The 16958-nt window shown below is 47.4% G+C and overlaps 1 protein-coding gene across 4 annotated transcripts in view; it reads right to left on the minus strand.

Moving 5' to 3' along the window:
* LOC119955289 (probable tubulin polyglutamylase TTLL1) overlaps positions 1–16958 on the minus strand; it is a 54705-nt gene that overhangs the window by 20577 nt on the left and 17170 nt on the right. For all 4 annotated transcript variants that reach the window (XM_038781366.1, XM_038781365.1, XM_038781364.1 and 1 more), the window contains one exon: positions 750–930. In XM_038781366.1, coding sequence (XP_038637294.1) covers positions 750–930 — 181 coding nt within the window. The remainder of the gene's footprint in view (positions 1–749; positions 931–16958) is intronic.

Consider the following 16958-nt stretch of genomic DNA (forward strand, 5'->3'; position numbering starts at 1 on the left):
GCATGGTACAGTGTGACGTGGCTGGGAAAATAACCATCAACAGCTCCAAACAGCATTTGTGGTGGGAATTGAAGGGAAATGTAAAAGGCAATGAACAAGGACAATGGCTTTGGTCTTCAGCAGTACATCCAGTACATTCAGAAAACTGTGAACACAAGTCTTTGTGAAGTAGCTGTCCAGTTACGCTATTGTGTCTTTAGTAAAATGCATTCTTCAAACACAGAGTTCCTCACTAAGTCTTCCTTGGACCTGTGTAAATTCCTTGGCAGAGGTTGGAGGGGTGTGAGGGGTGAAGAGCGTAAAATATCGAGGGGCACGTGATTTCCATGTGAAGTTTCACTCCTCTTTCCCTTATCCTGATGTTGTTTCTCCTCCGTTATAATAGCAGCAAATATTTGTCCATTGAACATCCCATACCTGGTCTGGTCCACTGTTCCTCTCACTTTGAAGTCGCATAGTGCCACATGGTCTGTGACAAATCTCACATTGTCAATGGGAAAAAGCACTCCAGGCTCAAATATTCCTCACCAGTCTCAGTCTCAGCTGTTACTGGCAACAACAGGTACATCCTAAAAATCATGTTAAGTTGCCTCTATGTTGCAAGCATAGCTCCTGAAATTGCAACACGCCAAACCCACTGTGTCATATTTTAAAATATTTAAATAAACACCATGAAATCTCCTGCCAAGTCCCCATGGAGCTGATTTACTTTCACAGAGTTAACGTGGACCGTTTATTTCAATACTTACTTAGGGCCTTTGTTATCACGAGACCATTTCTTGATTTGTGAGAGCTTATTGATAAGAAAAATTCCCTTTCCCTGAGCCTTTCCACAGGGTTTCATGATCCAGGTGCTGTTTGGATTTTTCCTAAATTCTTCTACAAACATGTTATAATCTGCCGGTAGCATAAATGTAACTGGAACAAAATCTTTAAAAACAAAACATGAATCCTTAAAAAATGAAACATATGCAACAGTATAGTTAAAATCAGATTGTATCAGTGTAAAAATACCACCGATAACTTATTAAACAACAGGGTGGAACCATGTCAATCACATTGGTGCACAGTTTGAAACACTTGGGTTTAAGGATCAGGAACCTACCTTAAAGTATTGTTTCCAGGAAAGCCATTGTTGTTAACACTGACATGAAGTCACAATAGTTTAATGGTTAAATATACTGGGCTAAAAATGGGATTGTGCCAGTTTTTAGGTATGAGGATAACGATGCATAGTTACCCTGCGCCTGATCATAATAATATAGCCAATATGGGGGGGGGGGGGGGGGGGGCAGGTATGTGTATGTACCTGTGTATGTGTATGTGTATTCTCGTACCAGCCTCCCCGGACAGGCGCCGGAATGTGGCGACTAGGGGCTTTTCACAGTTACTTCATTGAAGCCTACTCGTGACAATAAGCGATTTTCATTTCATTTTTTCATTTCATGAATGGCAAATTCAAGCCTCTATTTCTTAAAGTCAGCCTGCACACTTACCACTGTTGTAGGCCTCACATTTATATTTCAGACTTTTCATGTACAGCCAGCTGTTCAGTTATGACCAGATACCCGGCAGCTTGTTTTAGAATGCTGATGGTTTGCTCTACCATCTTCCTCGTTGCAGTATGGCTTCTGTACACATACATTGCCCATGTGTGGTCTGATGGCAGAGAAGAGTCGTGAGCTAGGTCATGTAGAGTGGATAGCCTTTGTCACTAAGCAACCACCCTCTGGTTGAACATGACAGGAATGGCTGACTGGCACAGGACAAGAGTATCCTGGCCTCTGCCAATATAGCAGTCATGCACTAGCGTGATGTTCTGAGTGCCAACTGCATGTTAAGGGAGGGTGCACATGTACAGTTGATGCCGTACATCATTTCCTTTATACTGGCAAATTGCATACCTGCACTGGCTCCTTCTTTTCTCTGATTAGAGAGAAGAAAATGAAGCCCCTCTTCTTGTGCATACAACCTCTGTGACAACCCCCCCCCCCCCCCCCCCCCCCCCAATGTAGGCATGGAAGGTGAACTGTAGGTATTTGCAATGCCACTGGCTCCAGCTGGGAAAGATCGTGAAACATAGAAAATTGAAGGCGGTGGTGATCCTGACAGCCTCTGGAATTATAGTTGGTTATAGTTGGCTTTCTGTCACTGGCTTTTAAAGCAGACCAAGCAGGCCAGCAGCATGGTTCGATTCCCGTACCAGCCTCCCCAGACAGGCGCCGGAATGTGGCGACTAGGGGCTTTTCACAGTAACTTCATTGAAGCCTACTCGTGACAATAAGTGATTTTCATTTCATTTTTCATTTCAGAGGCCTTCGAACTCCATTGAACCTCTTGAAAAGATCCAGTGCCTATCCCTTCTGACTCTAACAACTTTTGAGAGAGCTTTGAACAGCGCCGTACACAGTACTTTCACTAACTGTACAGCGACAAAAGAAAGTTAAAGTCACCTCACCTGAAAGTCCAATGCTGACCCTGTGCAGCACTTGTGTGTGGTACTTAATGTCGCTGAGCACATGTTCTGCTGAGAGTGTTAACAGGATCTGCGAGTGTTAGGTGCTGAGCAATGAAACAATCTGCCCAGCCTGCAAACTTCTGGATCCCTTCCAACTTGGTACTCTGTACCAGGAGTGGATTGGCTGCCATTTTCAGCACTTCCGAACTCCTGTAGCATCAACACCAGCAGCACTTCAGAGTCCAATTACACAGCGACTGGGTCATGTAAAGTTCCAGGTTTAATCTACAGTCTCTGCTTGTTCCTGATGAGTAAGTTGACATTAGACAGGGAAGTCGTAAGAAACTAAAATTGACTTTGGTGTTTTTTTTTATTCGTTCATGGGTTGTGGGCATCGCTGGCTGTGCCAGCTTTTATTGCCCATCCCAGGGGGCAGTTAAGATTGCTGTGGGTCTGGAGTCACATGTAGGCCAGACCGGGTAAGGACGGCAGATTTCCTTCCCTAAAGGACATTGGTGAGCCAGATGGGTTTTTACAACAATCAACAATGGTTTGATCATTACACTTTTAATTTCAGATTTTTTTAACTTCAAATTTCACCATCTGCAGTGGTGGGATTTGAACCTGGGTTTCTGGTTTACTAATCCAGTGACAATGCCACTAGGCCACCATCTCCCCACAATTACTGCACTAAGAATAGAGAGAAAATGACTTGCATTAGCTCTTGCTTCTAATTCTTATTCAGTGATCTCTGCAGAAAGTAAGATTGTTTGCTTGCTGGGTAGAGAGGTCAGGTTGATTGTGAAAAAATGAATAGCACACATATAGAAGTTAGCGGTATGGTCATGGAGGGATCGAGGGCTCCCAGTAAATATGCAATAAAATCTTACCTTCTGGGGAGGAGTTAAAAACAGAACTTGGCGTTTAGAAGAATGAGAGGTCACTTTATTGAGATCTATAAGATGCAATTCTTCGGCCTCATTACTCTCTCTCTCTCTCTCTCTCTCTCTCTCGGGAAACGAGGCTGGTGAATAGCGGGCGAGGCCAAAACCGAGAACCGCGCCAGGCATCAAACAGTTTGCCATGCAACTGCCCGCTCCTGGAGGCGAAATCAAGATCTCACCGAAGCGTGGGGAGAAACCAATTATTTCTATGCAATTAACATAAGTGGGGCAGCACGATGATGCAGTGGTTAGTACTGCTGCCTCACGGCGTTGAAGACCCAGGTTCAATCCCAGCCCGAGTTACTGTCCGTGTGGAGTTTGCACATTCTTCCCATTTCTGTGTGGGTCTCATCCCCACAACCCAAAGATGTGCAGGGTAGGTGGATTGACCATGCTAAATTGCCCATTAATTGAAAAAAACAATTGGGTACTCTCAATTTCTAAAAAAATATACAAAGGCCTGGCGTTATTCATCGGCCTTCCCAAGAAGTGGCCATGCTGGTGCCTGTGATGTTGTATGAAGTAAATAATGGCATGATGGGAAGACTGGTCAACTACTGGGTACAATGTAAGAAAAGCTGACTTCACATGACCTAAAGCCTGAATAAGACCAGAGAAGGTCAAACTGTTCCGAAATGCCTGGGCTCCGTAAATTCTGATAAGACTAACTCGTCATAACCCAAAGCAGTCTAAATACGACAAGATAGGGTCAGAACAAGTCTCCTTCGTTCTTAAACATGCGATCAAAGGACAAGATAATGGTATGAGACACAGAGTCCTGAAAGGTCAGCAAGGTGATGCCTGTTTATGATATTGCTTATGTTTGTACTTCTGATCGAATTCCTGACCAAGCTGTAGTCACGTAATCCTGATTCTGATAATGTATAAATACTGAGCTGATTCTCTGTGAAAGCGCGAACTTGAGAAGGAAACAGCAGTTTTGCTGACTGCTCTCTGACTTCAAGTTTCAGCCATTTCTGCATGCAGTTGTAATTCGTAAATAAAGCTTTGTTATCTTTTCTTAACGAGCATTGTTGAATTTTTCTATCACAGTCCAGAAGCGGGAAAAATATTGACTTCTACACGCCGATTAGTACTCCTTTTGAAAAATGTGAACCTGGCAGAAGGGCTTCTGTGGGCAATCAAGGAGCTGAGTAGCCATCTTTGCACAGAGGCAATGAGCCCGGGGGTGCTGGGCTTGCTGCCCAATGTTCGGCGGGAGGGGTGGGGGACACTTGGCTGGGAGGTGGGGGGCACCCTCTGGAGGGGTCGGCTGCAATGGTGAGGTGGAGGGGGCGCTGGGGGAGCAACTGCACGTGACACCAGCATGCCAACCCCTGGAGGGCATAATCTTAGAGTAAAGAGTTGTCCATTTAAAACAGAAATTAGAAGGAATTTCTGCTCTTAGAGGATAGTAAATCTGTGCAATTCTTTACCACATTGGCTGGGTCATTGGGAATGTTCAAGGTTGCATTAGACAGATTTTTAATCAATAAGGGAATCAAGGATAATGGGCATAAGGTGGGAAAGTGGAATAGAGGATTATCAGATCGGTCATGATCTCATTGAATGGCAGGGCAGTCTTGATAGGCCGAATGGCCTATTAATGGTCCAAACTCTTGTGGTCTTATGAAAAGAATTCAATAAAAATAATACATCTCAACAAAATACCTTAAGGACAGCGTCAATTTGTATTTAGATCTGATTACTTTTTTTCTTTGCATCAAATAATATTGAAAAGTTGAGTTTTCTTCCATAAACAGAAAACCAAACTAACAGCTGCTGTTCCATAAATACATTGTACCCCTAAAGTGGCCAGTCATTATTCACTTAAAAAGAAAATGGGCGGGATTCTCTGATACTGAGGCTAAGTGTGGACACTGTCGGAAACGCCGTCGCGCTTCTCGACGGCGTCAACACGGTCTCAGGATCAGCAATTCTGGCCCCTACAGGGGGCCAGCATGGCACTGGAGCAGACCATGCTGCTCCAGCTGCTAATCCTGGCATGAACTGGGCGCCACGGGGTCCGTGCATGCGCAGTGGCACCGGCGCGAAAGCGCGCATGCTCAGTGGCTCCCTTCAGTGCGCTGGCCCCGACATAACATGGCGCAGAGCTACAGGGGCTGGCGCGGAAGAAAGGAGGCCCCCAACCAGAGAGGCCGGTCCGCTGATTGGTGGGCCCCGATCGCGGGCCAACCCACATCGGACCCCCCTCCCCCACCACAGGCCGCCCCCGGACACTTCAATGCCAAGGTCACGCCGGCTAAGAGCAGGTGTGAACAGCGCCGGCGGGATTCGTGTTTACGACAGCCCAGCCCGGGCTGAGAATCGGCAGGGACCTGCGCCACGCCAACCATGCCGGCGCCAATAGCAAGATTCACGCTGGTCGCGTGGATTCTCCGGCCCGGCCCCGGGCTGAGAGAATCCCGCCCATAAAGTTTCAATTGACCCGCTATACAAAGGATATTGAACTCCGGAGAACAAACAGCGCTGGAATAGAAAACTGCACTCACGGTGACAAAACTTGAGATATTTGAGTATTACATTTTTGATAGGGTAAATTGAGAAAGACCTTTTCATTTGGTTGGACAGGTAGAGGTGAAGGGCCATTAATTTAAAATTGCCACTAAAATAATGAGGAGGGAGATCACAAGAAATTGGGATCAAGTATCAAATCTGATGAAGATTATATAAGAACACAAGAAAAAGGAGTAGGAGCAGACTGCTCCACTAGTCAGTGTGATCATGGCTGATGTTGGGTTTCAACCCCACCTTCCTGTCCACTCCCCATACCCTTTGATTCCCTGAGACAACAGACATCAGTCTATCCCAGCCTTAAATATAATCATGATGGCGCATCCATAACCCACTGGGGCAGAAAAAAGATTCACAAATCCTGGGTGAAATTCTCCGACCCCCAGCAGAGTCGGAGAATCGCCTGGGGCCGCCTAAAATCCCGCCCCCGCCGTGGCAGAGATTCTCCACCACCCGGGAAGTGGCGGTGGCGGAATCTCGCCACTCCGATCGGCGAGCCGCCGGCGGTGATTCTCCGGTCCGGATGGGCCGAAGTCCCGCCGCTGGAAGGCCTCTCCTGCCGCCGAGGTTTGAACCACCTCTGGAATGGCGGGATCAGCGGCGCGAGCGGGCCCCCGGGTCCTGGGGGGCAGGGGGCGATCGAACCCCGGGAGGTGCCCCGCACGGTGGCCTGGCCCGCGATCGGGACCCCCCGCTCAGACTCCGGGCCAGTGCCCTGGGGGCACTATTTTCTTCCGCGGCCGCCGCGGCCTTCGCCATGGCGGAAGCGGAAGAGAAACCCACATCGCGCATGCGCCGGCAGTGACGTCAGCGGCCAGCTGCCGCTGACATCACTGCCGGCGCATGCGCCGACCGGCGAAAGCCTTTCGGCCAGCCCCACTGCCGGGGGCGCCGGTTTTTTTGCGCCAGTCTTCTGGTGCAAACCGCTCTGGCGCGGGGCTGGCCCCCAAAGGTGGGGAGAATTCCCCACCTTTGGGGAGGCCCGACCCCTGAGTGGTTGGCGCTACTCCCCTACGCCGGCATCCTCCGTCACGCCGGGTAGGGGAGAATGCCGCCCCCTTTGAGTGAAGCAATTTCTCCTAATCTCCTAATCTGAGTCCATATCCTGAAACTCTGCCACCTCGTTCTAGATCGCCCAGCAAAGGGGAAACAACCTCTCAGTATCTACCCTGTCAAGCCCCTTCATAATGCTGAATGCTTCTGCTCATTCTTCCAAACTCCAGAGAATATGAACCCAATTTACTCAGTGTGTCATCACTGGATAACCTTCTCAACCCAGCAAACCTTTTCAGTACTCTTTCCATTGCAAATATATGTTTCCTTAAATATGGAAATCAAAACTGCACACAACGTTCCAGATATAGTCTAACCAAAGCTTTGTACAATTGTAGCTAGACTTCTTTATTCGTGTACTCCAATCCCCTGCTGTAAAGGCCAAAATGCCATCTGCTTTCCAAATTGCTGTAGCTGTATACCAACCTTTTGTGTTCTACTTATGGTACAGGCAGCAGATATTAATGGGTCCAAACCAAGGTGTTTTGAAAATCTTATAGGCATGTAATTTCTCTTTGGTGGCAGTGTAAAAGGGCAATATTGCATTGGCCCCTTTTTTTTAATACCCACTGCCTAACATTGAATTCCATTCAAGCTACTTAGTACCATAGAACCACAGAATCCCTGCAGTGCAGAAGGAGACCATTCAGCCTGCACCAGCCCTTGGAAAGAGCACCCTACTTAAGCCCATGCCTCCATCCTATCCCCACCTAGCCTTTTGGACACCTAAGGGGCAAATCTCCATGGCCAATCCACCTAACCTGCACATCTTTGGACTGTGGGAGGTAAGTGGAGCACCCGGAAAAAACCCACGCAGACACTGGGAGAACGGGCAGATTCCACACAGACAGTTACTGAGCTGGAATTGAACCCGGTGTCCCTGGAGCTGGGAGGAAGCAGTGCTAACCACTGTGATACTGTGCCATCCCTAACCTGAATCAGACAGTGGGCTGGGTGTGTAACTGCTGAGCAATGCGATACCACACGTTCTGCACTACCACCCTCCATGAATCTTTACTTCAATATTTTTCCTTTCAGGTGACAAAGCAGATGGACATAAACTGCAGTTAAAATTTTTATGTTTTTGAAAGTTCATTTGTGCAATGAAAATCTTAAGTTAACGAAATATGTAAACTTTTTACAAGCCTCAATGAGTCTACGAGTTATAACTCCCAGTTAGTACGATGTAAACTGCAAGTTGGAATTTGACTACTTCTGTGCTCTAACAGAAACATATGAAAATTATAAGTAAATGCTACTCGACTGCAGTATGGGCATTCAGCAATGGCAAATCTTATCTGTTAGGCAAATGGTTGTCTGTGATGGAACTTATGCGTGACAGCTTTCTGTATTTGGAAAAGATAGTTCCAAAGGCTCACCACACATACAAAATACAATGCAAATAACACTTTTATCAGTTGAGTTTTATCTGATGAAATTTGCACTCACTAAAATATATGTTCCTAAATTGACATAATTTCAAAGGCTTATTAAGATTACAGAGTTTAAGTTTTATTTTCCTTGAAATAGTTTATCAATCATGTTAAGACTTATCTAGATAGCAAATATACAAGATTTGCAGATAAATTAGCAATATGCAAAAAAAAGATAGAGTGGCTTTATTTAGCCAAAGACAGATGGGGATTAAAGTAAAGTGGTGCAGAAGGTTCAGGCTTTCTACACTGCCATATTTTTGACTTTTTTCTGGATGAGTATGTTTTTAATCCAACGTAGGAGACAGTGCTGAATTGGATTTAGAGAGGAATGGAAGGATGGAAGTAAGGTTGAACATACATTTATATCGCATAATTGGTGGATTTTTAAAAACTCTGAACACTGAAGGAAGTCAGAGACGATCTGACTTTAATCTTTCAAACATGCTAGGAGATGAAAGTTATGTCAGAAAACTGGAATATTGGGCAGAATACTTCCCTCCAGCCCATGGCAGGTTATGTGGTGGGCAGGGCCAGAAAAGTTAGAGAAATACCAAATATCGGAAACCCGCCAACAGGAAAAGAGTTCGGAATTTTCCCCTCACCACATTTATTTTTATTAAAAAATTTTTTTTTAAAACAAATTTAGCGTACCCAATTCATTTTTTCCAATTAAGGGGTCATTTAGACTGGCCAATCCACCTATCCTGCACATAGAACATAGAACATTACAGCGCAGTACAGGCCCTTCGGCCCTCGATGTTGCGCCGACCTGTGAAACCACTCTAAAGCCCATCCACACTATTCCCTTATCATCCATATGTTTATCCAACATTTAAATGCCCTTAATGTTGGCGAGTCCACTACTGTTGCAGGCAGGGCATTCCACGCCCTTACTACTCTCTGAGTAAAGAACCTACTTCTGATATCTGTTCTATATCTATCTTCCCTCAATTTAAAACTATGCCCTCTTGTGCTAGCCATCACCATCCGAGGAAAAAGGCTCTCACTGTCCACCCTATCTAATCCTCTAATCATCTTGTATGCCTCAATTAAGTCACCTCTTAACCTTCTTCTCTCTAACAAAAACAGCCTTAAGTCCCTCAGCCTTTCCTCATAAGATCTTCCCTCCATACTAGGCAACATCCTGGTAAATCTCCTCTGCATCCTTTCCAATGCTTCCACATCCTTCCTATAATGCTGCAACCAGAATTGCACACAATACTCCAAATGCGGCCGCACCAGAGTTTTGTACAGCTGTAACATGACCTCATGGCTCCGAAACTCAATCCCTCTATCAATAAAAGCTAACACACCATGCGCCTTCTTAACAACCCTCTCAACCTGGGTGGCAACTTTCAGGGATCTATGTACATGGATACCGAGATCTCTCTGCTCATCCACACTACCAAGAATCTTACCATTAACCCAGTACTCTGTCTTCCTGTTACTCCTTCCAAAATGAACCACCTCACACTTTTCTGCATTAAATCCATTTGCCACCTCTCAGCCCAGCTCTGCAGCTTATCTATATCCCTCTGTAACCTGCAACATCCTTCCACACTGTCCACAACTCCACCAACTTTAGCGTCATCTGCAAATTTACTCACCCATCCTTCTACGCCCTCCTCCAGGTCATTTATAAAAATGACAAACAGCAGTGGCCCCAAAACAGATCCTTGTGGTACACCACTAGTAACTGAACTCCAGGCTGAACATTTCCCATCAACCACCACCCTCTGTCTTCTTACAGCAAGCCAATTTCTGATCCAAACTGCTAAATCACCCTGAATCCCATGTCTCCGTATTTTCTGCAATAGCCTACCATGGGAAACCTTATCAACCGCTTTACTGAAATCCATATACACCACATCAACTGCTTTACCCTTGTCCACCTGTTTGGTCACCTTTCAAGGAACTTAATAAGGTTTGTGAGGCACGACCTACCCTTCACAAAACCGTGTTGACTATCCCTAATCAAATTATTCCTTTCTAGATGATTATAAATCCTATCTCTTATAAACCTTTCCAAGACTTTGCCCACAACAGAAGTAAGGCTCACTGGTCTACAGTTACCGGGGTTGTCTACTCCCCTTCTTGAACAAGGGAGGACATTTGCTATCCTCCAGTCTTCTGGCACTATTCCTGTAGACAATGACAACATAAAGATCAAAGCCAAAGGCTCAGCAATCTCCTCCTGAGCTTCCCAGAGAATCCTAGGATAAATCCCATCCGGCCCAGGGGACTTATCTATTTTCACACTTTCCAGAATTGCTAACACCTCCTCCTTATGAACCTCAAGCCCTTCAGTCTAGTAGCCTGTATCTCAGTATTCTCCTCAACAACATTGTCTTTTTCCTGCGTGAATAGTGATGAAAAATATTAATTTAGTACCTCTCCTATCTCCTTGGACTCCATGCACAACTTCCCACTACTGTCCTTGACTGGCCCTACTCTTACCCAAGTCATTCTTTTATTCCTGACATACCTATAGGAAGCTTTAGGATTATCCTTGATCCTACCTGCCAAAGACTTCTCATGTCCCCTCTGGGCTCTTCTTAGCTCTCTCTTTAGGTCCTCCCTAGCTAACTTGTAACTCTCGAGCGCCCTAACTGAACCGTCACATCTGATCTTTACATAAGCCTCCATCTTCCTCTTTACAAGTGATTCAACTACTTTAGTAAACCACGGTTCCCTCGCTTGACCACTTCCTCCCTGCCTGACAGGTACATACTTATCAAGGACACGCAGTAGCTGTTCCTTGAACGAGCTCCACATTTCAATTGTGCCCATCCCCTGCAGTTTCCTTCCCCATCCTATGCATCCTAAGTCTTGCCTCATCGCATCATAATTGCCTTTCCCCCAGATATAACTCTTGCCTTGCGGTATATACCTATCTCTTTCCATCGCTAAAGTAAACGTAACTGAATTGTGGTCACTATCACCAAAGTGCTCACCTACCTCCAAATCTAGCACCTGTCCTGGTTCATTACCCAGTACCAAATCCAATGTGGCCTCGCCTCTTGTTGGCCTATCTACATACTGTGTCAGGAAACCATCCTGCACACATTGGACAAAAACGGACCCATATAAAGTACTCAAACTATAACAACTACCTTGTTACTTTCGCTCCTATCCAGAATCATCTTTGCAATCCTTTCCTCTATATCTCTGGAACTATTCGGAGGCCTATAGAAAACTCCCAACAGGATGGCCTCTCCTTTCTTGTTTCTAACCTCAGCCCATACTACCTCAGTAGATGAGTCCTCATCAAACGTCCTTTCTGCCACCGTAATACTGTCCTTGACTAACAATGCCACCCATCCCCCTCTTTTACCACCTTCCCTGAGCTTACTGAAATATCTAAACCCCGGAACCTGCAACAACCATTCCTCTCCCCACTCTAGCCATGTCTCCGAAATGGGCACAACATCGAAGTCCCAGGTACCAACCCATGCTGCAAGTTCACCCACCTTATTCCGGATGCTCCTGGCGTTGAAGTAGACACACTTTAAACCATCTTCCTGCCTGCCGGTACACTCCTGCAACCTTGAAACCTTACTCATGACCTCACTACTCTCAACCTCCTGTATACTGGAGCTACAATTCAGGTTCTCAACCAGGTGCTGAATTAGTTTAAACCCTCCCGAAGAGCATTAGCAAATTTTCCCCCCAGGATATTGGTACCCCTCTGGTCCATGTGTAGGCCATCCCGTTTGTAGAGGTCCCACCTACCCCAGAATGAGCCCAGGTATCTGAAACCCTCCCTCCTGCACCATCCCTGCAGCCACGTGTTCAACTGCTCTCTCTCCCTATTCCTCGTCTCGCTAGCACGTGGCACAGGTAACAACCCAGAGATAATAACTCTGCTTGTTCTAGCTCTAAGTTTCCACCCTAGCTCCCTGAATTCCTGCCTTACCACCCTATCCCTTTTCCTACCTATGTCGTTGCTGCCTATGTGGACCACGACTTGGGGCTGCTCCCCCTCCCCCTTACGGATCCCGAAAACACAATCTGAGACATCACGGACCCTGGCACCTGGGAGGCAACACACCTAACGCGAGTCTCTCTCGTTCCCACAGAATCTCCTATCTATCCACCGAACTATGGATTCTCCAATGACTAATGCTCTTCTCCTCCCCCCCCCCCTTCCCTTCTGAGCAGCAGGGACAGACTCTGTGCCAGAGACCTGTACCCCATGGCTTACTCCTAGTAAGACCCCCCCCCCACCAGTATCCAAAGCGGTATACTTGTTACTAAGGGGAACGACCGTAGGGGATCCCTGTACTGACTGCTGCCTCCCAGCCCCTCTCACCGTCACCCATCTATCTTCATTCTTCGGAGTAACTACATCCCTGAAGCTACGATCTATGACCACCTCTGCCTCCCGAATGATCCGAAGTTCATCCAGCTCCAGCTCCAGTTCCCTAACGCGGTTTCTGAGGAGCTGGAGATGGGTGCACTTCCCACAGGTGAAATCAGCAGGGACACTGATGGCGTCCCTCACCTCAAACATTCTGCAGGAGGAACATTGCACTGCCTTCCCTGCCATCCCCTCTAGATAAAAACAAGAAAAAGAAAGGAAGAGCTTACCTGATATTCACTCAACCCCTTAGGTTAGAGGAGGTGGAAGGGTGGGGGACACTACAAGTGTAGTGTCTCGGGTTTAGCAACCGCCCAACTTATATACAGGTACTACACACCTTCCCCGAAACCCCCACGGCCGACTTCGGGTTTCCTGCTGCTCTGAAACAAACAAAAACTCCGAACAACAAGTGAATTAAAAAACAAAGGCCGCTTCTCCTGTAAGGTAAGTTTTTAAAGCGGGAAACTTACCTTCCCGACAGACCCCTGGTTACTGCGTTCGCTGCTACGCTGAACAACTGAAGGCCGCTTTTTTACAAACGGTCGCAGCTTTTTGTTTTACAAGTTTGGGGTTTTTTTATTCATTTTATTCATTTAATTTTAACTTTTTCATTTATTTTATTCATTTTATTTTTTTTACAAGTTCGGGGGGGGGGGTTTATTCATTTTATTCATTTATTTTATTCATTTAATTTTTATTTTTTTCATTATTTTATTCATTTTATTTATTTTTTTTTTTTACAAGTTCGGGGGGGGGGGGGGTTTATTTCATGAAATTTTACGGAAGAAATGCAGAACTTTGGACAGATGGAGACTCCATACTTTCCGACACCGGAAGGCTTCACCTTCATCTAACAGGTTCCATTGGAGGAGCGTGTACGAGGGCCAAAGGGACCCAAAAACATTTCCTCCATTTTTATCAGCAGCAAACAAGGTAAGAGAAAATGGTGGGTCGTGCAGGTCGGCCGGCGTGGGTCGCGAAGGTCGGCCGGGTTGGGTCCCGAAGGTCGGCCGGGTTGGGTCCCGAAGGTCGGCCGGGTTGGGTCCCGAAGGTCGGCCGGGTTGGGTCCCGAAGGTCGGCCGGGTTGGGTCCCGAAGGTTGACCGGTTGGTAAAAGTGGGTCCCCGGAAAAAACTTTGAAGAACTTGGGTTGTGGGGGTGAAACCCATGCAAACACGGGGAGAATGCCCTCACCACATTTATGACGATGAATGGGGGGGAGGGGTAAGGTTTCCTGCTGATCCATCGCGGGAATGCCATTTGCATACATTACCATGTCATGAATTAAAAACGCTACTCGCCAAAATCATGTAGCCCCTCCCAATCTAGCGCCACATCAGCAGGAAATTAGACTGGTCTGAAACACGTTTGGAAATAAATGGCGTGCATCGAACAGCTACACTTGTTCCCGATTTTGAGGTGGGGACATTCAAAGCCTCCCTGAAGCAGCGCCGCTCTTGGTTCTCACCAAAGCCAGTGAGACGCTGCACTGGAGACCATGACAACTTGCTTCCCTCACTGGCTTCCTCCATTGTTCAGGAGGGTGTTATCCAGGGGCTCAGGTAGGGCAGTGAACTAGACAAAGACCAGCATTGCGACTGGGGTGGGGGAAAGGAGTAAAGAGCAATGGGGACAATCGGCAAAAGTGGGATTAAAGGAGGGGGAGAAATGATGGCAGCCAGAGGGGAGACGGAGGGTGGGGAAGCTGGAATCCAACATTAAAGACTACAACACAGATAGAGTAGGAGTTAGAATGGGAACAGAACTACACAAATTGGAGAGGATGCATGCAGACGGCAGAATTTGAGGGGGACTGATATTAGTATGGCACAACAGGGTAAAGCTTGCACAGAGACTTAAGGTGAAAGGGTGAAGGGCAAAGACCAAAGGAAGGTTAGGGGGGAAAGAACACTGTGTTGTCAGCAGTCAAGAAGGAAAGGGGGGACTAAGGGAACGACCGATGCAGTCCAAGGTCTGGGGCCAAGAGGTTGGAGTGAGAGATTAAAGGCAATCCAGGAGCGTTGCAGGCCATGCTACAGGGATATGCATGGCTCACACATTGTAGTCCCGCTCCATGAAGGGGGAAGGTTGTCTGCTCAATGAGGATAAAGTATAATTTGGTGTGCTGGGCATGGTCATGGTCTTAATGTCACTGACCATGGTTTTGCCTGGCTTAGTATTGGCCTGCAAATGGGATGGTCAGTGTTAGGCGAGGCATCTGCAGCCTGTAAAATAGGAAAAGGCCATAGAGACGTGGGTATTTATAACATTCCTGGGAGAGGCAGTCTCCTGTGTAGGGACCATGCATGCAGCCTCGGGATGGAGAGGAGTGAGGACCATAACGGGCATGTGGACATCAACAGTGATGAGTTCAGGTGGGACGGATGTAATATCGATCACAATTATTGGGGTAGGCTCGAGAATAATGGGAGGGAGCTCTACCTTCACACCCGGCAGAGGCTTCTGCTAGGTTGGAGGTTGGCAGTGCCACCCAGGGCCTACGAATGACTCTCTGATCTGGCCGAGTTACTGAAGCTAGAAAAAATAAAAGGGAGTCCAAGGAGAGAGTCCACGGCACGTCGAAAATCTCGGGGTACCTACTTCTTCCATCACGGTCCGCTGTGCGAGTCCACCATGTCGCATGGGGCGGCCGCCGCAGGCCACCGCTGTGCGCATGCGCGGACTCCCGACCAGAAGAGTGGGGCCCCATATCCGCAGCCAGAGCTGCGAGAGCACTCCGGGACTCTGCCAGCCCCCTGCAGATGGGAGAATCACTCAGGACTTTCTTAAGGAAAGTCCAGAATGAAACACCAGCGTTTTGACGCTGGCGTGGGGACATAGCCCCATTATTGGAGAATCAAGCTCATTATGTTTTGTAGCACAGTTACATTTGTACATGTGACCAGTTTAAAATTATCAGGCATGTCATGTTGTGTAAAGCACAGTTACATTTGTATGTAAATGTTAACACTTCCAAAGGAAGGGGGATGTGGTGATATGCCTGTGCACAGTTTAGTATATAGTTGTCCATCAATGTATATAGTTATTGATGCAATCTCCAACTAGCTGGTGGCGAAAGACACCTTCCATCTCGTGAGGCCGAGAATTATCGAGTGTGCAAAGGTGACGGCGTTGTGCACACTGCCTGGGTATGAGGCGCAGACATGCATGATGCGGAGCTGAGGGTCACATATAAGCTGCACGTTCATTGAGTTCAATTTGTGTAGAGCAGCCTGACATCTGCAGGAGTTTGTAGGGTAACATGCATCGCATTGATCACCCCCTGGCCCCAGGGCATTTAGGCAATGATGGCAAACTCCGCTTCCCTGGCATCCTGGTGGGGTTGGTCCACATTGAATAGGATGTATTGTGCCGACTGGGCATATAGGGCCTCTGTGACGGCACAGATGCAAATGCACCGAGCTCTGAGAGATCCAGGACAGGTCCCCAGTCTCTTTTAAAACTTCATTTATGGGATGTGGGCGGCGCACGTTAGGCCAGCATTTAGTGCCCATCCCTAGTTGCCCTTCAGAAGATGATGGTGAGTTGCCTTCTTGAACCGCTGCAACCCTTCTGGTGTAGATACACCCATTCGGCACCTGGAAGGACCCCAGGCATAAAGCTTATGGCCGACCGTCACCTTGATGGCCATCGGGAGGAGGTGTCCTCCCCCATTCTCCCGTGGTGCCAGGTGAGTCATGATCTATCAGATATGTCGTACTGTCTCCCTACTCAGCCGGAGTCTTCAACAGCATGCCCGATCTGGCAGTCCCTCAAATGACATGCGCTGCTGGTATAAGTGAGGCCTCATGCGGCGCCTCCTTTATACCTGCTCCTCCTCCTCGGCCTGTTGGCTGATCAGCTCTCCATCTTCAGCTGGATGCTCAGCTGCTGCAGCTTTCTCCTCCTTGAGCAGCTTCAGCTCATACAGCCACAGGGCATCCCCAAGGCTGCGGCGACTAGGAGGAAGGCCACCATTGCAGGTTGGATGCCAATATCCATTGTTTGCAGGATATGAAAGGCCGACATGTTAGCATGGTGCATACTCCCATCTCCAACCATGTTCAACAGGTTACATGGTGGCACCGGTTGGCATTGTGAACTCTGCCCCTGCATGCCCCCTCCATCCTCGCACCCTGGCCCTGCGCCTGTCCCTACTGTCAGAAATAC

The sequence above is a fragment of the Scyliorhinus canicula genome, chromosome 20, assembly GCF_902713615.1.
Source record: "Scyliorhinus canicula chromosome 20, sScyCan1.1, whole genome shotgun sequence".
In the NCBI taxonomy this organism is placed as follows: domain Eukaryota; kingdom Metazoa; phylum Chordata; class Chondrichthyes; order Carcharhiniformes; family Scyliorhinidae; genus Scyliorhinus; species Scyliorhinus canicula.